This window comes from Typopeltis vanoorti, chromosome 26, assembly GCF_054136105.1.
Source record: "Typopeltis vanoorti isolate ZY-2024b chromosome 26, IOZ_Tvanoo_1.0, whole genome shotgun sequence".
Taxonomy (NCBI): Eukaryota; Metazoa; Arthropoda; class Arachnida; order Uropygi; family Thelyphonidae; genus Typopeltis; species Typopeltis vanoorti.
In genome coordinates this window covers 8,795,978-8,820,019 of record NC_143574.1, presented here as the reverse complement: position 1 = coordinate 8,820,019, position 24,042 = coordinate 8,795,978, and the positions used below count along the sequence as shown (strand labels likewise).

General features: G+C 35.2%; 1 protein-coding gene across 1 annotated transcript in view; it reads right to left on the bottom strand.

Moving 5' to 3' along the window:
• Positions 1 to 329: 329 nt before the first annotated feature.
• Prosbeta2 (Proteasome beta2 subunit) overlaps positions 330 to 24,042 on the bottom strand; it is a 44,087-nt gene continuing 20,374 nt past the window's right edge. The window contains exons 5-7 of the mRNA XM_090415051.1: positions 20,228 to 20,402; positions 13,095 to 13,246; positions 330 to 630 (exon numbers count right to left, since the gene is read on the bottom strand). Coding sequence (XP_090271177.1) covers positions 498 to 630; positions 13,095 to 13,246; positions 20,228 to 20,402 — 460 coding nt within the window. The 3' untranslated portion in view covers positions 330 to 497. The remainder of the gene's footprint in view (positions 631 to 13,094; positions 13,247 to 20,227; positions 20,403 to 24,042) is intronic.

The window sequence follows — 24,042 nt, the reverse complement described above, 5'->3', positions numbered from 1 at the left end:
TGCGTGCATGTGTCTTGTACTTAAGTTCTTGAAAATGACAACATGACGTTGCCGAAATATTGAAATATATTAAAATTTATTTTAATGTATATCCTAGTACGTTATAATTTCCTTAAATTATATAGTGAAAATGTAACTGGTGTATAATGTAAACTACAGTATAAATATTTTCTATCTTCCTATTTAGAGTAATTTTTCAACTAAATATTGACCATATCTACTTTTCTTTATATTAAACAACTACACAGAAAAAAATAATTCGCTCAATTTTTGACATGTGATGTATCCTTGGATCTATGTTTTATTTAAAAAAAAAAACAAGCCACAAATGATAAAAATATGACTTTAATATCTTCAATGACCTATACAAAAAAAAAAAAAAAAAATTCTTGTGGAACCACATACATCTTGAAGTTCCGGTTAAACATAAATAACTTTAATTAGTAACAAAACAGCTTAAACATTTTTATTAAGTTGAAGTGATAAAGTTAGTATTATTATGAGGGGTATCCAGATGTATCCATTGACTCATCATCTACAGGCTTTACAATAGTTTCTTCGACTTCCAAAGGAATAACTTGAGTTGTAAGAACAGCAGTGGTTCCCCGTCTATAGCGATATGATCCTTGCCTGAAAGATGACATTTGAAAACATCAAATTCCTGCCATGTATCCTCAAGGGGTGTACACACATTTGAAAAACATATTTCATAAATTTTTCAATGTTAAATTTTAAATAGTAAATATTATTTCAAAAATGCAATACAATACATATAACACTATTACTGGCGCATAATACTATCAACAACCACACATTCTAAGACATACGACTGTTTAGATTTTAGACTCACTAATAAAATACACTTGTTTATCAAAATTTAAATATTTCTCTAATATATTTTTTAAATAATAAAGGATTCTGTCTATAACAGCGTCCTTTAAATTTAGTAATATAGATTTTTCTGACCAATAGATGAGTAATAAATTAGAATAAAATTTGGGATGAAATAGTTTGGTCACACAAAATTATATAATTAACAAGAAAGTGACTGAAGACATTCGTAAAAAAAAGAATATTAATTTTGTAATAGCATTCATGCATGTTGACAAATTCTTGATCTCAAAGTCACTTTTAGATATGTATATAAACAATTTTGTTTTCCAGCAAAAAAATGGCATGACAAAATTAATAATGACCCTAAATATTCAATTTCATTCATTTCAGCTAAAAAAAGAACATGCTGAAACATGTTTATAATAAAATTAACCCAATTAAAGTGAAAAAAAAAAAAAATTCAAATAATTTTGTAAATAAAAATAAATTATAATGGAGGGGATTCAATCTTGAACCTAGGACTGGTTCAGCAATGAAAAATTATTGCACAGCAGTATGTACATAACCAAATACACTTTTTTTTCTCCAGGTTCTTATAACTGTTTAAATACTACAGTTGAACTGTTCTGAGGCAAAATTTATTAATATTTTTTTTTTTTTTTTTTTTTTTAAGAGTTATCATAATCAACGAATTTACAGTATTTCAACAACTTTATTGAATGGTAATATATTTGTAAAAAAACATGACAAAACAAAACAGGCATCTAAAGTTAATGATTTATGACACTGATTCAGTTTTGACTTATGTAAAATGTATACTTTTGTTAAGGGGATATTAAATCCCACATAGTTTTAAAACCGAATAAGAAACTCAAAGATTGGAATCAGAGAGTTTCTTGCCGAATATAGTAAACTATAAAGTATCGGCGACACTAGCGTTAGCCAATGCAAGTATTCCTAGTACGTAGTACAATACCGGACGACTCGTTGCAAAGGTGGGGGAAGTTCAGATCGCTATTCTTAGGTATTTTCCATAATGTAAAAACACATTTCCTAGGAAATGTATGCTGTTATTACATTATGGAGGGAGGTCACTACCCAGACTGGTTTCAGCCTTTTTTGAGGCTTCATCAGTGAGTAGCTAGACCTAATACCAAAGTGTATAGCGAAAAGAACTTATATACTCTGCGAACGAGTTTTTCAAACAGGTGCAACCATTAAGTTACTTAAGAATAAAGAGCTAATAAGCTTCATTTCGGCAATGAAAACATTACTTAAATTAAGGGGATATTAAATCCCACATAGTTTTAAAACCGAATATCCCTATGGAAAATACCTAAGAATAGCGATCTGAACTTCCCCCACCTTTGCAACGAATCGTCCGGTATTGTACTACGTACTAGGATCACTTGCATTGGCTAACGCTAATGTCGCCGATACTTTATAGTTTACTATATTCGGCAAGAAACTCTCTGATTTCAATCTTTGAGTTTCTTATTCGGTTTTAAAACTATGTGGGATTTAATATCCCCTTAATTTAAGTAATGTTTTCATTGCCGAAATGAAGCTTATTAGCTCTTTATTCTTAAGTATACTTTTGTTTTGTCTAGTGTTGTTGCTTTGTACAGATTTCAGAACATACAGATTTCTCGTGTAAATTCTAAATTCTACCCACAAAGAGCATATTATATTTATGGTATATGCAATTTTAGCATTTTTTTTACTTTTAGTACACCTACCTGAAAGAAAAATGAAATAAAGTGAGATAGTTCAACAAATTTTTGTAATGATTTCAAGTAAACAATTTCAAAAAAGTTTGTTCAGCCAGAGTCTCTTGAATAGCTTGCATTACAGATGGAGGGACAAAACAAATCTAATTGGTTCTTACACATTTTGTAAATATGCTAAAAATTACATACTCAATTACTGATGGCCATTACCAAATAAAATACTCAGAGCCAGAAATCTTTCAAATCAACCTATTTTCTGTTACAAGTTAAATCTGAATTAATTAAAATTACACCATTTTTGCTCTATATAATACTGGCAGATTACTTGTTTGATTATATATATTTTTTTAAATACTAAACTCTTCAAATCTAAAAACTGTTCAAGAATCAATTCTTTTTTTCTCATTTCCCCTTCATATCCAAAAATATCAAATGTATGATTGGGGATTATTATCCTATATTCAAAACTGAGTACAAACATAACCTAGTCATTTCTTAATTAAGCTCACCATTACTTTGTGTAAAGTCAGTCATGCTTTAGTAATTTATTAACTTTTTATAATAGCAACATCATGTTGGAGGCTTAATGGATTTTTTACAACACTCAGAAAAGATTAAAATAGAATTTAATACTTCCTATATTTCATCCTAGTCACTAGAACATCTACGGGGATTACAAAAACAACTAATGTAACATGCACACAAATATCATACAATACTAAGCCCAACCACGTGGGTGACACTAATGTCCTATCTAGGTGGAGCACCCTCTAAGGGCGGTTGTAGGTGGGACCTCTGGTGATGAGTGTTTTCCAAATCTTCGGAAGCTAAATACAACCGTATTTATTAAGATTTGGTTGATTTCTGAGAGCTGCTGCTGCTTCTAAGAATAGAATAGTCCCTCTTTCTTGAATTTGCTGTGGTGGAGCATGGTGGTTTTTTCCATGATACGCTGTGGGTGGTGTCCAAGACATGGTCAGCCAAGCCTGAATGACCATAGTTGTGTTTACAGATGTAAGACTTGTGTTCCTCCAGGCAGATGGATGCTGATCTGCCTGTCTGTCCAAAGTACGCCAGCTTACAGGAACAGGGTACTTTGTAAACTCCAGGCAGAGAGAGAGAGAGAGAAGGGAGCTGATCTTTCATAGAATGATTAAGGGTAGCAAGTTTGCAGTGGGGCTTAAATGCTTTGTGTGTAGGTTGTACTTTTTTAGAATCTTGGGTATTTTTTCGGATGTGCCACGGTTGTAGGGTATGGTGATGGCATTTTTTAATTCTTGTTGAAGAGAAGGATGGGGAATGGGGGAGGAACTGATTATTTTTTTGATACTGTGATCGCTGTAGCCATTAGAGAGGAAGGTGCTGTGTATGTGGTTAAGATCAGTAGTGAGGGCGGTTCCACTGGAACAAAGATTGTGGGCTCTCTTGGTAAGAGTTTTAATAATGCCATATTGTTGAGGGGGGGGGGAGAGTTTGTGAATGTATCTGCCTGTGTGTGTGGGGGGGGGGGGTTCTGTATACAGTGAAGGCAAGTGTAACTAAGGTGTCTAAGAAGGGTAAATAAACAATTGTTCTTTTCCTTTTGCATAGTAAACTGGATTCTTGGATGTAGGCTACCGAGATGACTGAAGAAGGAGTCTAACATGTCTGGGCCATGAGGCCAAATAGAGAACACATCATTTACATATCTTAGCCAGATAGAAGGTTTGATTGGGGCTGAGTCTATGGGTTCATTTTTCGAAATCTTCCATATAGAAATTGGCAAGAGGGGGGAACCCATGGCAGTTCCCTCTATCTGCTTGTAGATTTTGTTCCTCCAAGAAAAATACCCAGAGTTAATGGCAAAGGAAAAGAGATCTAAGATGTCAGACGGAAAAACGTTTTCTAAGAGAGATAAGGTGTCTGTTAAGGGACTATTGGTAAACAAAGAGGAGATATCAAAGCTTACCAATATGTCTGCGTTATTCAAGGTTAAATTTTCTATGAGGGCTTTAAAGTGGGTCAAGTTTTTTATATAGGAAGTGGACCTTCCAGTGAGGGGGGGGGGGGGTCAGAGAGTTGGCCAACTGTTTAGACAGTCTGTAGCAAGATGCATTGGTGGCATCTACTATAGGTCTGAGTGGGAAATTGGGTTTGTGGATTTTTGGTAAACCGTGTATTCGGGGGGGGAACAGGAGCGGAAAGGTTCAAGTTTTTTCGTGATGTCAGGGGGCCAGGAAGATACTTTTTTAAGAAAGATTTTTAATTTCTTAACTTGTGTTTTTGTGGGGTCGTGTTCTAGCGGGATGTAGGTAGCGCGATCGCGGAGGATAATATTCATTTTACGATTGTATTCTCTGGTATTAAGAACGACTGTGGCATTACCCTTATCCGCAATGGTGATGACGATACTTTTTTCTTTCCGTAATTTCAGGAGAGCCGCGCGTTGGGTATACGATAAATTACTTTTTGGAGGTGAAGAATGAGCGAGGATGTTGGCTACGTCAAGTCTGATGTTGTTGGCTATCTCCGATGGTAAGCGACCGATGCCACGTTTGATGTTAACCATTACATCAAGCACCGGCACTTCCTTCGGAGCGATGGCAAAATTACTGCCAAGGCAAAGGGCGCTGATAGCATTGTCGTTGAGCCTTTTGGAAGAGAGATTTACTACTGTCTGGAGTGGTTGAATTTGTGGTTTGTCTTTAACCAGGTTGTTATATTTCTTGACGTGTTTATTTTTTGAAATTCTTTCCGTGCGGAAGTTTCCAAAATGCCAGAGAGAATCGACATTCAGGGTTAAGAACGGCGGGGAGCTCTGAATGTAAGGAGCCAATGGCGGCATTCGTTAATGACAGGGTGGCACGAGTAGAGGCCATTTGCTTGCGTAGTAATGCCAGGCTGGCACGGTTATATATGTGGAGTGCTTTTTTGGAATGGAAATTGGTCTTTAGTTTAACGCAGTTCGATATCACTCTTGTATCCTGACATCTTTTTAAAAAGGCCAGCCTATTTAGTTGCCTAGATAGTCATAGTTTTGATTTACCATATTGCTCGGATTTGCGTGCTAAATCAGCAATCACAGTATCAAAAAAATAACCAGTTCCTCCCCATTCCCATCAACAAGAATTTAAAAATGCCATCACCATACCCTACATCCATGGCACATCCGAAAAAATAACCAAGATTCTAAAAAAGTACAACCTACACACAGCACATAAGCCCCACCGCAAACTTGCTACCCTTATCCGTTCTACGAAAGATCAGCTCCCTCCTCTCTCTCTCTCTGCCTGGAGTTTACAAAGTACCCTGTTCCTGTAAGCTGGCATACTTTGGACAGACAGGCAGATCAGCATCCATCTGCCTGGAGGAACACAAGTCTTACATCTGTAAACACAACTATGGTCATTCAGGCTTGGATGACCATGTCTTGGACACCACCCACAGCGTATCATGGAAAAAACCACCATGCTCCACCACAGCAAATTCAAGAAAGAGAGACTATTCTTAGAAGCAGCAGCAGCTCTCAGAAATCAACCAAATCTTAATAAATACAATTGTATTAAGCTTCCGAAGATTTGGGAAACACTCATCACCAGAGGTCTCACCTTACATTCCAGGCCAGCTACAACCGCCCTTAGAGGGCGCTCCACCTAGATAGGACTTTAGTGTCACCCACGTGGTTGGGCTTAGTATTGTATGATATTTGTGTTCATGTTACATTAGTTGTTTTTGTAATCCCCGTAGATGTCCTAGTGACTAGGAAGAAATATAGGCAGTATTAAATTCTGTTTTAATCCTTTCCGAGTGTTGTAAAAAATCCATTAAGCCTCCAACATGATGTCCTCACAGCACTTAAGCTGTGAGGACAAACACACAAATTATAATAGCAACAGCTGAGTTAAAGAGAATGGATACATGATGATATCACTGGATTTTGCAAAGGCATTTGACAGGATACAAGAACTCCATTACACAAATTGGAACAAGTGTGGGATAGATATGAAATTGGTGATATGAATACGAGGATGGCTAATGGATAGATATCAAAAAGTAGTATATTAAGGAGAAAAATTCAGGTAAAAACAGGTAACCAGCAATGTGCACACAAGGCTCTGTAGTCAGACCAATTCATTCGATGATACAAAATTGGATAGGGTAATCAACGCAATATAGAGAGAGGAAGATTTAAATAGGTTGCCAATATGGGCGAAAGATAACAGGTAACAGTTTAATGTGGAAAAGTGTAAAGACTGCCTTTGGAATAAAAAGATTACTAGCTGTGTAATACATTTGATGGAAATGTACTCCAGGAAATTGATGAAGGGGATTTGGGTGAGGGAGTGGGGGAGAATAGCGAATTGTCAGAGGGTATATTGCTAAGGTAAGGTAGCCATAAATATATATTAGTGGTTTATTTAGAAATTAATATATTCTTAACTCTCTTAAACTTACAACTAATTGTATATTAGAACTAGAAGATGATGTTAAACTCCATTTCTTGCTCCAAACTCCAAAAAAAAAGTTGACAAGATTTTATTTTTAAATCGTCCCTCATCTTATTAAGAATGTCCAATACCATTCCATATACTGGCAACCTATCCATTCAGATTGCTTCCCTTTTCAAATATCATAACATCAGATTGACTTTCAAGCCTACTGAAACAGTTTGCAGCCTACTCAGACCACATGCCCATGTGGTCTAGCCTACATCAGGCAAACAAGCTTGAAGTGGGAAAGAAAGAACATGTGGGAGATGTTGAGTATAAAAGAAAAAAAAAAGATCTAGTTTGATCATCCACACCTCATTTGCTAACCATACAGTAAACTGGGACATTTACATTACAGTTATCTATTCACATGAATCTTTGAGAAAAAGAATGAAGGTCTTGTATTAAATAGCATCTGAAAACCTCCCTTCAAATCCTTCATCTTCTCAGATTTCAATTTTACCAATCACATGCAGTCTTTGCATGACAGCTAATGCATGGTGCAACTTCACATTTGTGCTAAGACAAAAACTGTGTGACATCTTTCTAAGCAATAAATACAAAATGTTAGATTCAGGCAATAACAATCAGGAAAAAGAAGGAGTCGCTATAGTATTCAACACTAAATACGAGACTAATCTTCTTGAATGGCAGGCAATATCAAGTAGGGATGTGGGCAAATATCAGAATGGGAAACTGGACGATGAGACTTATTTGTGCCTATGGTCCCACAGAAGGTTCTACAAAGGTAGAAGTGGAGGAATGTTTTGAGGCTTTAGAGAAAGCAACTGACACAAATGATAAAGGAAAAGTTAGTCCTTGTTGGGGATCTAAATAGCAGAGTAGGAAATGGTTGTCAGACATACAAAAATATTTTGGGACAATTTGGAGAAATGAGCAAAGCTAATTTATTTATTTATTCATATGGAGTTTCCTCCCTTTTCTCCCCCGTCCCTATTGGGGCGAGTTGAGCCCCCCTCATGGGGGGGGGGTTAAGGATTTATGGCTGTAGATCCATGTGTGTTCACGAGGCTGGTTTGCCTGCTTGCGGGATGAAAAACACCAGGTAAACTGGGGGGAAAACCCTGCTGTCCATGCCCAAGACTGGCTAACTTGACTATGGCTGAGGAAGATCCTTAAGCTCCTCACATCGGTGACAGGAATCGAACCCAGGACGCTCCTTCCCCAGGCATATGGTTGCAAGGCGCAAAGCCACTAGGCTAACCGCACGGACAGCAAAGCTAATAATAATAGCAAATACCTGTTGGATTTCTGCTCATGATACGGATTGGTTATTACTAACACAATGTTCCAACATAAAAATGCGCACAAATTCACATGGAGAGAAGAGGCAAGGAATAAGAAAAGTCTCATTGACTATGATATTGTTGATAGTGATGTTCTCTCATTGATACAGGACACTAGTGTCTATTTGAAATTGGAAGTGATCACCATTTAGTCTTGAGCAGGATAAAACTGAATTTCACACCGAAAAGAAGAACATGTAAAAAAAGTATTAAAGCGAATAAAAGCTGAACAGCTCTCAGATGTGGAATCTGGTGTCAGACAAGAATGTACATTATTCCCTCTGTTATTCATTATCTATATGGATCACTATATGGATCCAATATCAAAATCGGAGATGTTAATCTCAGCTCTTTACTTTATGCAGATTATATTGTACTTTTAAATAAATCCAGTATAAGTCTGCAAGATCCCCTGACTAAACTGAATAACTGTTGTGATAAATTTGGTATGAAAATCAGCAATAACAAGACAAAGACAATGAAAATAGGCAGAAACATTGAAAATATCAACTGCATTGTGAATGGAGAACCTATAGAACAAGTAAAACATTTCAGCTACTTAGGTACGATTTTTAGTGAGGATGGTAAATTAAGCATTGAAATAAACAACAGAATCAACAAAGTCAGTATGATAGGAAGTCAGCTAAATAAATTTATATGGAATAAGAGAGAAATCAGTTCAAAACACTAAATTAACTGTATACATGATACATGAACTTATGGATCTGAAAGCCAGGTTAGAAAAAAAAAAAACACTTGACTAGAGACCAGAGATATGAGTACTGAGAAAGATTAGGAGCATGAACAGATGGCATTTTTTATCACACAGGTGATCCGTTTTTCTTTTCAACAGATACTTCCAATGGTGCTGCTGTACTGAGCTAGCTTCTGTCATCCTCCAAGCCTATAAAAATGTAAGCAACTGCTGACCAACTGTAAATCCATAAAACCAATATCTCTCATTTCATCTACTTCTACTTCTGTACTACTTATTTTCTAAACAAAAATTACTTCTGCAATTTTTGTTCTCATATAATGTTGTCCAATGACCACAACTTCCTGCTTAATTTCTCACCTACACAGCATTAAATTAATAGGTTTTACAACGGCACGTGTAGGATTAATATAAAAAATATACATTATGATATTAACATTTATGTTCTTATTTTATTTGTACTATTCGTTATAAAATCTACAGCATGGCTGAATAAAAATTCTCTATCAGTATAAAAATTATCAAATTCCAGACATGTACCCTCAGGAGATGTACAGGATATTATAACAGCAATAAACGAAAAAGTTACATTATTACTAATTTCCAAATAACAATTTTCCTTCAAATTAATCTGTTATCTGTCAAGATTCCAATATCACCAGCTCTTATATTTCCATCTTCTAAGACACTTTTTACCATATCAACCCCACCTAGTTCTAAGTCTTTTTTCCTGCCATCCTGACAAAGAACACTTGTTTTTCTAACTCTCCCTCTTCATTATGCTTAAGTGACTGTTCCACTGAGATTAGCTCTGCAAACACATTCCTAAATCCCAATAATGGTAAGTTCTTTCCTAATATCATTTATAAGATACTCCCATTGATGCTATCTGTTCATCACTAATCTTTCCCAGAACTCTCATATCAGTGGTCTTTGTTTTATTTCGAACCCAGCTCTCAGATCCATAAGTTAAAATTGGTTTGGGCACAGTATTATATACAACTAGTTTTGTGTTTTAATTAATTTGTCCCTCTTATTCCACCAAAATTTATTCAGTTCACTTCATATGATACCAGCTTTGCTAATTCTTTTGTCTATTCCTATATTTAATTTGAAATTTCACTAAAAAACTAAAAATTTTGCATAAATAGCTGAAATAGTTACTTGTTCTATAGGTTCTCCATTCACAATCCATTTGATATTTTCAATGCTTCTGCCTATTTTCATGGTCTTTTTATTGCTGATTAGCATACCATATTTATTACAAAAGTTATTCAATTTAGGAAATCCTGCAAACTTGTACTGAATTTATTTAGAATTATAATATTTGTATACAGTAATGAGCCAAGATTAACATATCCAAATTTTGATATCAGATTTAATACCACTTTGCTTCATAATGTGATCCATATAGATAATGAATAATAGTGGAGATAATGTGCACCCTTGTCACACACCGACAAGTAGGTAGAGGAAGATGGTCGATTTAACATTGACCACCTTCCTCTACCTCCTTCAATTCTAACTGACTTACAGCTTAAATAGAGAACTATGTATTGCTCAATATAATGTCCCATTTACACAATATAATTTTAGCATTTTGAAGAGCTTTCCTCTGGGTGCCTTGTCATATGCCTTTTCCAGATCTACAAAACTAAAAATTAGTTTTGTAGATCTGGAAATTTAAAATACAAATCCTTGTAATATTCCCAAGATTTCTCAACTTGTCTTAATTCCAGTGGATTCACATGTCCATTTTGGTTGGGTGGGTGTGCTGTCATGTGGCTGGCTTATGTAACACCCACATTACAAAATTCACACCAACTTTATGGTATGATTGCATTTTTATTGATGTATGAAAGTTTTAAGAGTGCACAGCACATCAGCGCTTATTAATTGGTCCAATGCAATTAATCACAGGATAACTTGAAGTGAATTAAGGAACATGAGGCAATGTTTTATGTGTCAGACGTGTCTTCTTCAAGCATTAGTATATTGTGTTTAATTTTAGAAATCATGCGAAGCCAGGAAACAATTGGGTGGGGGGAGTCTTTAACAGGGATAAATGCAAAAATATAATATCGATGATATTGTTATTCCATTGGTGTGCACCACACACCTAGCAAACCCCAAACATAAGCTCCTGTTTAAATCTTAGATTTCTCAATTTGTTTGAAAGTGAAAATCTAATTCTGACAACTTCTATTTGGCCTGAATCCAGCTTGTTCTTCACCAAGCTTCCCTCCAACAATTTCTCAGCTCTCTAGTATACTTCCATAAATCTTATAAGTCACGCTCAGCAAAGGAAATACCGCTGTAATTCTCACATTCAGTTTTATTTCCATTTTTATATATGGGTACTATGAGAGCTCTACTCCAATCATCTGGAATTTGTCCCTCTGAACTATGCAGTGTAGTCACTGTCAGACTTTTATACCTCCATACTTGAGCATTTCTGGTAGAATTTCATCTATCCAGCTGCCTTTCATTTCAGGTTGTTTCTACTTGAAGTGGTGGAATTTTCTACCACCATGCTGACACTGCTTACTTCATTTAGCAATTTTTCAAAGTAATTACTCTAGACATCATCTAGAATATTTTAATCTTCAGTTTTTATGACACCTTTATCATCTCTGATTCCTTTTATAGTACTCTTTCCAGCATTTCTAAGCTTTATTCAATAGCCTCCAGAATATTTTGCCACCTCCCTGATATTTCTTTTTCTACACAATTTTTATCCAAATTGTGTTCCATGATTTTTTTTAGCTAGTTTTACACAGGTCTTCATTTTCTTACATTTTTCTCTGTATTCTGCAAGTGCACCATCTAACTTATTTGCCAGGAACTTTCTATGCGCTTTCTTCTTTTCCTAGACTGCCTCTGTAACTTCCTGAGTCCACCATGGAGTTATTTTTCTCTCATCACATGAATCTCTGGCTGAATCAATCAATATTTTACTTCAGGGTTTGAGACTGAATCTCCAAGTTTTGAAGATTCAGTCTCAAACCCTTTGATTTGTTTTAAAACTTTCTTATACACTCTTCTTTTTAAGATGAAATTCAATTTTATGCTGCTCAAAACTAAATAGTGATCACTTCCTATTTCAAATCTTCTGTATACTCTTGTATCCTGAATCAGTGGAAAAACATTGCTATCAACTTGAATTTTCTTGCATTTTCCTTTCCATGTGAATTTGTGCACATTTTTATGTTAGAACATGAACAGAAATCCAGCAGGCACATACCATTATTATTAACTTTGCTCTTTTCTCCAAAATTTCCCAAAACTCTTCTATATGCCTGGTAATCATTTTCTCCTTTGCTGTTTAGATCTCAAACAAGGACCAACTTTTCCCTCTTTTCAGCTGTCTTCTCTAATACCGTTTCTGTTTAAGGAAGAAACAGTATTACTGTTCTTCCTTAGAAAACCTTCTGTGGAACAACAGGCACAGATAAGTCTCATTGCCCAGTATCCCATTCTGATATTTGTCCACATCACTATTTGACTTTGCTTGTCATTCAAGAAAATAATCCTCATATTTATGTTGAATACTATAGCTACTCCTTTTCCCCTCATCATTATTGCCAGTTTCATTGATGCTTCTTATACTGATGGCTAATCTTGAGCTCTGCTGATGCTGAGTTAAGAAACATTGTAGTAGCTGACTTCTTGCTGTTCACCCTAGTTCCTTGATATAAACAATAAGGGCCTTGTTTAACTGGGGCACTGCAACATGTATGAAATTCTGTTATGCTGTACCATCATTTTGCATTATGGTTCAAGTCCATAAGAATACAATTTGTTCAGCTAAACCCCAAATTGTCAGCCCATCCTCATTTATTCAGTATTCAGGTAGATACCTAACAGGTGTACTATGAGAAGGGGAAAAGTCGACATCAGGTCAGAAGCCCTGGTCAGTTCCTAAATTATGAAAATGTATCCATAACTAAGAATACTTAGTTAATCAGTACTATACTTAATATAATACTATTACACTAAAATTGGGATAAAAATGGATTTACAAAATAACTGAACATACTTTTCACCACGTTTATTAGCTAGCTCAAATGGACGAAGATGCTGTGCTCCATCCTTTGTAATAACACAGATGTCCACATTACTACCAGATCCTAGATCATTGAATATACCTGCAGCAATGGCATCTCGTACGAGTTGCTTTCCTTCATCTAACTAAAAAAAAGAAAAGAACTTAATGCAAAAAAGTTATCAAAATAGTGTCCACAAAATAGTAGCATGTTTAATCTATATTATATGTATTGTTATAGAAAAAAAAAAATACAAAAAATATAACATCATTTTTTCACCCCTAGAGGTTTCTATCATTTTTTCAAAGTATGCTCAATGCAAAGAAATGTTTTTCTCTCTGTTGTGATAATTCTCACAACATTGAATTCAACTTGCATTCAGTGCTGTAAATCGTTTCAAATATCATATATGTAACCTTCATAAAAAGGAAATCCAATGAGGTCTTGCAGAGACAGAGTTGGCTCCGCAAGACCTCACTGGATTTCCTTAAACTTTCCTGGACTACACAAAAGAATGATCCCATCATCATTCTAGTTTGAATTGGTCTACCTGACACTCCAGTTTTTCCAAGCTGTCACCTGGGTCCATTATGAAGCAAAAAATCTTTACTGTACTTAAGTCAGAGAAACCAGTCCAGGTGACACCGTGTTTGTGCCATATTCAGCTTTACTAAATTCTGTTATCAACTACTACAGCAGCCAACCATATTGTTAATGACTGCAGTCATATGCATATGACTATAGTTTACTGGACATTTTATCTTGTATAATAGAGTTAACATAAATTAAATATTTTTATGAATGACTTGTGGAAGTCTTTAAAAATAAGTAACACTGAAAATAATTATCTTTCACACATATCTTAAGAATAAGGCTTAAGAAAGCAGAAAACATTCTAGAATTACACTGTAAAATAAACTAATTCAACTATTAACCACCAATATATGTACTATATTCACTTGAATATAACTCACTCCCCTGATTTTACTTTACATAAAAAGAAATTGAAAAGTTTCACATATACCTCACATATGAAAAAAAGTTTAAAACTTTAAGAAATAGATAGTGAATGTTGTTATGGCAGTTTCAAATTATGCAGAACACATGTGGAATTCGAATGAAGAGAATCATAGCATTTTAAACAATCAAAGCATTTCAGTTTGTCGTTGAGTTGCACGATCTTTTGTTATGCACTTCTTCATAGCTGCACTATCTCTACTGGTCTACCACTGCTGTCCATTTTGCGCTCCGCTTTCACTTCTCATTAGTCATTCATGAAAGATTGTTCATACATAACGTATCTCAAGTCTCGTAAATTACTGGTAATTCTTGCTTGAAATACGGAGAAATGTTCAACTTACAGTGCTGGTTTTAAACTCAAAGAGCATATGACTGAAATGATAAAAGGACAAGCAATAATGAAACTGTTTGTTTTAATTTAATTACAGAAGCAATGTCGCTAAAGATTAAAATACACCCAATTCTCCATTTACACAGTAGATTGCTTCCAGAAAAAAAACATGTAAAAAAGAATAGAGTGCATATAAAAAAATAGAAGAATGGTTACAGATGTGAAAACCTGATACAACAAATAAGATATTTTCAAAAACATAAGAAAAATCATTGAATAGAGCTATTTAATTTTAATGGAATATTTTTTATTTTAAACTTATTTAAAGTATATACATACGTATCTTTCTTAAAGAAAATAGTGTGTCACTAATAAAAGGCCCAAATACACCTGCACATATGGCAATTAGTTAAATTTTATTCGGCATCATTTTCCTGACAGTAGCCACCTTCTTTGGTGTGAGACTGGAATAAAATCACTTCCATCGCTTGAAACACTTTGGCTGTCCTGTTCATACTGAAATGGTGAAACGTTTTCTTCAGTAAAAGGAACTAAATTAGCACTGATTTCCAATAATCCTGAAGGTTGATTGTTTTTTACCATGAACTCTGTAATTAATCGTTGAGATGCTGTTTTGACTAATCAATGTATAATTCTTGATATTGCGCCATCCATGACTTCAGTATTTGGATCACGTGTAAGAAAATGACTTCGCAATTTACTAGCCATTTGAAGCCCTTCTTTAATTAATCCTGCAGTGAGTGGAATCTCTTCATCATCACTTTTTTCTTTTTCATTGAGATTCTCAAGGACAGCTTCTATTATTTCACCACTAATAACCTTGTCAACCATCAATTCTAAATAACTGCAGATGAAAAATTATCAAATCCTTCTCTACAAATTGCATGTGCTAATCTGATGATATTGGAATATTCAGTTGTATGCAAAGGTACAGGGTTTTTCTTTTTCACACATTCTGGCCAAGTAGCTTTTCAGCATGCATTTAAAGTTGATGGTTTCAATTCTGATAATGCCAACTTAGCAAGTTTGATGCAATCCAAAATAGAAAATTTCTTTCTCACATCAATAACTGTCAGTAAATTATCCTTATCTAGTTTATCCAAAATGCAATGGAATGTTCTTCTTATGTAGTAAGTTTTGAAGGTAGTGATCACACCCTGGTCTAGTGGTTAAGTGGTATTAAGGATGTTGTATTAGGTGGAGGAAAACAAAATTCCACATTCGGGTGTTTTAAAACAGGATGGCCAGGCACACTGTCCATGATCAATAAAACCTTTAAGTCCAGATTTTTTTCCATCAAATAGCATTTAACTTTTGGAACAAAACAATGATGGAACCATTCATTAAAAATTTCTTTTGTAACTCAACATTTTTTGTTTGCCGTCCAGTGCACTGGTAATGTGTTGAAATCCACGTTTTCATTGCCTGCGGTCTTAGGATCGATTAATGAGTAATGGGTTTAATATACAATCTCCAACAAGCATTACTGCAAAATAATAGTCATCAATCCTTAGCTGCACTAAAGCCACCAACACTTTTTTTGTGATTTCACTATAAGTGCTACATGGCATTATTTTCCAAAAAGGCCAGTCCTGTCTGTGTTCCAAACTTGATCAGGAGTGTAACCAACATTTTCAATAATTTTGGACAGTTTTGAAAGAAATTCCCTAGCTGCTGGCTCATCTGTAGATGTGGCTTCTCCATGCCCACAATTCATTCCAGGATATTCAAATCATTCTGCAAGTATTGCATATCAGATGCATTCCTGATTACTCTACCTATCTTTGCATCAACAGCAAATAGCTGTATGTCACTTGTCAAATCCTTCCCAATATCATGAATGCATAGATTGAATAACAGTGGACCAAGCACTGATCCTTTATTACATTGTTTTATTTGCATTTGCTGGAGATCACAGTCCTTCTTATGAAGGACTGTCTAGAGCAGGGGTTCCCAATCTTTTTATTTCCTAGAGCACATTCTAAAATACCGGTAGGGCGACGGGCACCATCTATTTTTTCGGAATTGCAACGCTACTGTTGCACAACAAACAAACAAACACAATTATCGTTAAAATTAACGAAACAATATGTTTCCTCCCAGTCAGTGTTAAAATTATAGGTTCGTTGTCTTTTACTTGATTCACTCATTTTAGGATTAAAAATCAAAATATTTCAAAAATTTAAGTACAAGACACCATTAAAATTATGTGCATATGAATAGCAACAGATAATGAACAACTTAATGCATCTACTTTACATTGTATGCATTTAATACTCATCATGTGTCATTAATGCATGCCATGAATTGTTGTGTGATGTGCACGTGATTATTTCAAACTATACGGCACATGGTTGAACAGCGGCGGGCACACACAAATTGGTCGACGGGCACCATTGTGCCCGCGGGCATAGGGTTGGGAACACCTGGTCTAGAGAAACAATAAAGGATTCATTTTCAATTACAGGAATAAATGGATTTTTGCTCACTATGTCACAACCACACAACTAGTTCAGCTTGTATCAGCCTTCGTCAGGTGCACATTAAAAAAGAAGAAATAACTGTAAACAATGCGGAAAATTAGTGTATATATATATTTCAATGTTGAAACATTGAAGTCTGCGCATTCAAAATTGTTCTCTTGTTGGCTTCATTCTTGGGTGTATACGTGCGTATAGCATCTCGTGAATGCTAGTATTTAACCACAGCACAAAGACAGTCTGAAAGGTTGTAATTCAGGTTGTTGAGATGTAAGCGGTTGAGAATGATTTCAAAGGAAATCATTCTCAACCACCTAAAAACCCACAACTGTGGCGTTGCCTTTATCCGTGGGAAGAATAATTATATTTTTGTTGTTTTGTAACTTCTTAAGGGGCTGTCATTCCGATGAAGAAATATTATTTACTCCTCTTCCTAAAATCCGCTCCCTTGTGAGCCATCCGAAACTTAGACATCATAATCTTAAATATCCTAATGTTTACCAGATCTGGTGCAATTGTGACATACCTTACTTTGACCAAACAGAGAAGTCAATCGAGTTACACATTGAGGAGCACAAGATAGACGTCACTTACAAGAGAACGCGAGCCAGTGCTTTGTCTAGTCATGTTCTATTCTCGGCCAATTCTAATGAAGAAAACCCTAGTCATACAGTCCTATGGAACAAGTCTAATAACATTTTCTGTTGCCATGATGAAGTAGAAAGGAAAATAATAGAATCAAAGGAAATCATTCTCAACCCTCTACATCTCAACAACCTGAGTTACAACCTTTCAGACTGTCATTGTGCTGTGGTCATATACTGGCATTCTCAACCCTCTACATCCCAACAATGAAGCCAATGAGGGAGCAATTTTGAATGCGCAGACTTCATTGTTTCAACGTTGAAATATATATACACTAATTTTCCATGTTGTTAAGTTATTTCTTCCATGTGTTTTTACTGGTTATTTCTTCTTTTTTAATGTGCACCTGACAAAGGCTGATACAAGCTGAAACTAGTAGTACTAACAAACTTTGTTTTCATTTCTCTCAGTTCTAGTCATTCAATCTTTTTATAAAAATGTACAACTGAGTAAACCAATCTTCATACATCTCTAGTCCTTATGACGAGGCATCTCATAATAATATAAGGGATTTTCAGAAAACATTGAAGAGGACAGGCCTGAACATCAACAGGTTAGTGTTTCTTAAGTGCTGTAAATTCCATGCCAAGTTTCCTAAGTTTATCTCCTTTAAAGAAAACATTAAAACGGAACGAGCTAAAAGGATTCATCATAGAGCAAAGTTAGATCTTCTTGCCGAGAGGATATTTTTTACAAAACGCACTCTCGCTTTTTTTATTTGGCAAAAAAACACGTTATCTCAGGAAATTGAACAATCTCTAGGTAGTGACAGTTGGAATCTTATTAGAGTGAGAACTGAATCTTAAGCCACCAAAATTCAAAATGACAATAAATTGAAACTCAATAAAAAATTCAAGGCCCTTAAAAAACACAAAGTAATTTGACTTCTTTGAAACTACACCTCCATCCTGACCAAGTTGTGATTAACAAATCAACTTATAATCCTTCCTCAGTAAAGGCCTAAATTTTGTTTAATCTCCTAAATCTGTTCCGAAAGAATTATTACTTACTAAGGTAGAAAAAGCTACCTCCTTTCTTCCTACCCAAGAGGCAAACCAACTCCATTGAATCCATTTTCATCATCAACATTCACGAATGCCATACACCCAACAATGAAGCCAACGAGGGAACGGTTTTGAATGCGCAGACTTCATCGTTTCAACATTGAAATATATATACACTAATTTTCGGTGTTGTTTACAGTTATTTCGTCCATGTGTTTTTACTGGTTATTTCTTCTTTTTCTTCTTTTTTAATGTGCACCTGACGAAGGCTGATACAAGCTGAACTAGTTGTGTAGTACTAATAAACTCTGTTTTCATTTCTCTTGGTTCTAGTCATTCAATCTTTTTATAACTATATATATATATATATATATATATAAAAACTTGAAATAAGAATTGCATTTGAAATTTTCAATATCATCAAAACAGTTCACAAATCCTAATTTTACAAATAATATTTAACTAAAACATTCCAACAGCATGCTGTATGAGGGTGTGCTGAAAGGTTGTAATAATCACCATGAAGGAATTGAGGTAGAACCATGTAACCTACACATTATTCTCATATTTCCCACGAAGTGTTATACACTTGTTACAACACTGCTACATCATTTGCAATGCGCTGAGAAAAAATCTTTCCCTTGTTGCACAAACTAGTCCTTGGCTGAAGATATGGTTTCATCATCTGCAGTAAATTTGTTCCTTTCAAGTGTTTCTTTAAATTTGGGAACAGGAAATAGTCAGATGGGGCTAGATCTGGTGAATAGGGTGGGTGAGGCCCAAGAAGTCGTATATTGTTTGTTGGACTTCATGAGCAGTGTGAACAGCTGTGTTGTCTCCTGCAAAAGCAACACATCTCTACTCAGTTTCTCACAGCTTTTTTCCTTCAATACTTACTTCAATTTCTTTAGAGCTATTGAATAAACATCTGCTGTAAAAGTTTCACCTTTTTTTGAGGTACTTGGAAAGGACTACACCATCCACATCCCAAAAGACAATGACACTAACATTGGGTTTGGAACTTCTTTGGCTTTGGAGAACCTTCGTGGGTTCAATCCATTGACTGTTGTTTGGTCCCTGGGTCATAGTGATGAAGCCATGTTTCATCAACAGTAATAACAATACGATGTTGGTAGATAATGACATCAACTTGTTCCTGGATATCTGCAGAGTGTTTGAAATGTTTCTGACTGGTATTTTCTGTCATTTAGGATCAGCTGTGTTGTCTCCTGCAAAAGCAACACATCTCTACTCAGTTGAAGTACACATCGATGTTTTCAGGTGTGATCACTATGGAAATTCTTTCTGACTTGGGGTCATCTGTTGTTTCAGAATGCCCAGTTTTAAACTTGGCCACCCATCTGGACAACTGTTGGATATACTGGGACATATATCCCCCTAAAGTCTCCTATATCCTAAATGTAAAGAAAAAAGAACATAAATGCCGAAGTGTTCTTTCAGAATCTTCTGATTTTTAAAGAAGTATTCTCAAGACATTTCACTAAACACATCATGATCAGAAGCAACATCAAGTTAAATAATACATCTAAAAATTGTTTATAAGATCTCTCTATGGTTTATTCTACAATTTATTTTATAAGCAATTATTACTGAATTATACATACTGTCATATTTGGTTTCCAACCCTTTTCAAATATAGCCATAGCTGCTAAAGATCCTGAGCCCATTGTTACATATGGCAACTTATCTGTAGAGCCATGGGGATAGATGCAATATAAGCTTGGACCTTTTGAATCCACTCCTCCAAGAACAAGTGCTGCCCCAATATAGCCCTGATACCTAAGATAGTATAATGATATTCTTGATTATAAGCACAATTTTATCATATTAATTTCAGAAATTTTAAATATACTTAGTTCTAAGTTATATTAATTCATGAAATTATAATAATGGACATTCAAATGAACACGTCTTAATAAATGCAGCAATACTCCAATTAGCATAACTTATAAATCACCTAGACCATGTGTAGGTGATACATAAGTAATAAAAAAGCTGGGTGTAATATTGTTAGTATTATGTAGAAAGATTATGCACGGACTAATTTCCCACATAAAGACCAGTGACTTCAAAGTGAAAGAAAGGACTATATAAATTGCCAGAACATTGACAATCAAAAGAATGTATCAGTAATGCATGCATCAACTCTGTTAAAATTTGAAGATGGCTATTGGCAACAGGGCTCCAGAAATTAAACTTAACCACGCTACCAGCCAAGATGCCTATAAACGTCAAGGTTATCATGGATGCAAAGTGCATACTAAAATTGTAATACCATTGATATTACATTGAAATATATGATGGATACGAAGCATATGAGGATGTGTATTTGATCCATAACGGCCGGTAAGGTGGTTAAATCTACTAGCTATAAAATTTTTTTTACTTACTCAAGGTATCAGTTTACTTTATATAAATAGTTGCAATGTTTTAAAAAACTAAATGTTATGATGACAAAATAAAGTAATACATTATGTAATTCTTACTGCACATTACATAATTGGCAACACTAATATATTCATATTAGTGTTGCCAATTTAGCTCTTTTGGAGCTAAATCTAGCTCCTTTTCTTCTTCTTCCTTAGCTCCAAAAATTTCAATCTAGCACCTTCAGAACTTGTTTCAGCTCTTTTCACTTGTTTTTATAACCTATTCTTAAAGAAATTGTTTTAAAAGTTTTCCAGATGTTCGCATTTGATAAAGAATTGTATTGTACGTTTGGTGCGCCTATCATACACGTTTCAAACGCACAATGACATCAGCCACGTGACCCAACAGTCTGCTATTTTGTCGCCTTGAAGTTGATAAGACCATCACAAGTTAGTCTATTGTACAGTGTTCTGGTTGGTAGTTATGACAGCACATGGGAAGTTTTCAAATATTGATCGTAATTCATTGCAGTAAAGAGTTGTATACTTCTTCAAAAATGAGCAAAGAGCTCATTTTTGAAGTTTACAGGCAAAAATTTAGGAGGGAATGGGTGCAAATGGGAATGTTTAGTAAATGGTTGTGTGAAGTTCCTGGTGATGCTACAAAAGGCCACTGTAAGTTTTGCAGATGTGATATAGCTGCTAAATATTGTCAGCTTGTAAAGCATAGTGAAACTAAGAAACATCTTGCTGCAGTTCCACATAAGGCTGCTCCTATTACAAATATGCTTGTGAAGAAGTCTGATGAGACAGCTAACTTTGAAGATAGCTTAACATTATTTCTTTGTTGTCACTCATCATTCAAATGTCGCAATCATCTAGTAGATCTTTGCAAAAATATCATCCCAGAAAGTCAAATTATGCCAAAGTTAAAAATGCACCAATCCAAGAGCTCTGCAATTGTAAAAAATATTCTAAGTGAGCATTCTGAAGATCTAATTGTGGACATTGGAGATGAAAATTTCAGCTTGCTAACAGATGAATCGAATGATATCACAGTGACTAAGATTTTAGGAATGGCCATCATTTATTATAGCAAGAAATTCAACAAAATTATGCATACATTTCTGAGCATGGTGGTTCTAAAAAAGTGTGCTGCTACTGACATTGTGGCTGCACTGTAAAAAAAGAGCTCTTGACCAAGAAACTGGACATTGAAGGCAAATATTCCCTCCTTAACTTTAATTAGATGTGTATGCCATTTTACAACTGGCAATGTCTCACACTTGTACAGAATCTCTCCCAAGAAATTTAGAATTTTTAGTTGCTGAAACATATAAATGTTTTCACATTCTTCTTCAAGACAAGCAGCATACAAAGAGCTGTATCAAACTATCAACGAAAATTATGCTCCTCTCAACTGTGCAATGAGGTGGCTCTCCACTTGCAGTAGACAGAATTCTCAGCCAGTGGTTGGAATTAAAACTCACTTCGAAGTCGTGAGTGTGACTGAGAAATGTTAAAGTTCAAATTTTGTGGGAGATGTACAAAGATGAAAGGATTCTGTTGTACCTTTTATTTTTGCATCCTGTTCTAGTTCAAATTCAAGTTAACAAAATTTTCTAATCTAACAGTGCAGTTAAGACGAGATTATTTGAAGACCATTCTTGTTTGATTCGTTCTACTGCTAATATGTTAGTACTACCATCATCCACAGTTGACCCTCTAAAGTCAGCTGATGACTATTTGGATCCTAAACCAAATCTTGGTTATAGATTTGAAAGAAAAATTTCAGAGTTGATGATACAAAAGAAAATAACACAAAATGATGAGCAAAATCTTAGAAATAGAGAAAGACAGTTTCTTCTTGGTCACTTCAAACATCTTAAGGTTGCCTGAAAACTTGATTTTAAGAATATCTTCTTTTTCTATTGACAATACTTTAAAACATATAAAAGAACCTTTTATATGTTCTAAGCCTGGCTCCCACTGATGAGACCTCAATAAAGGTCGAAACCGGTCTGGGTAGTAGCCCCTTGCCTTTAATGTATAGCATCATACATCTCCTCAAGGAGATGTGCTTTGCATTAAGGGTAAATATTAAGAATAGTGATCAGAGCTTATTCCACCTTTACCACGAGTTGCCTAAGACTTGCACTACGTGCGGGTCACCCAGACTTGCACTACTTGCAGGTGCAAGCTTGACTTACTTGTCTGTTTGCTTACTTGGGAAATGGATTAAAAACAGGTTTAAAATAGCTTGGTATCTTTAACATATAAAAGAACCTGTTACTCCTATCTTAGAAATAATACTGAAAACAGAAAAAGATGTTGCTACTGCTGCTGAATATCAGTACAATACTATCCACTTAAATAAATACAAAAATAGAAAACACCGAGCTATTCTGGACTGAAGTACGAGAATACAAAGATGCACCTGGAATGAATCTATTGAAAGAAATTGCTCAGTGTGCAATAACTTTATTAATACTGCCAAATTCTAATGCAGAAATTGAACAAATTTTTATGCTGATGGTATTTTGTCAGTCAAGTATGGCCTCAGGTGTAACAAGAGCTGTACAGACTATCATTTACCAGCATCTACACTGAATAATATTAGAACGATGGCCACATATAATAAAGCTGAAATTCTAAGTGAAAACGTGGGTGAATTAACATGTTCGCTGCCACGTTACTTTGGCATAGTCTGTTCCCGTACGCCGAGCAATTTCACTTCTTCAAGGTTAGTACGGTAATCTCGTTGCCGACGGTAAGCGTCATATGAGTATACTCGTAGTTGGCTTGTGCACAGCATATACCATCTATGAGAATACACAGTTTTGATGCTTGCTCCACAAGCCAAGCATTTTCACTTCTTCAAGGTCAGTACAGTAATCTCGTTGCTGGCGGTAAGTGTCATACGAGTATACTCGTAGCTGGCTTGTGTGGCTGGTTTACCAACTACGAGTATACTCGTAGTTGGCAGCGAACGTGTTAAGAGCAGAAGACCACTTGGAAGATGTCTTTAGCCACTTATATACAAATATCAC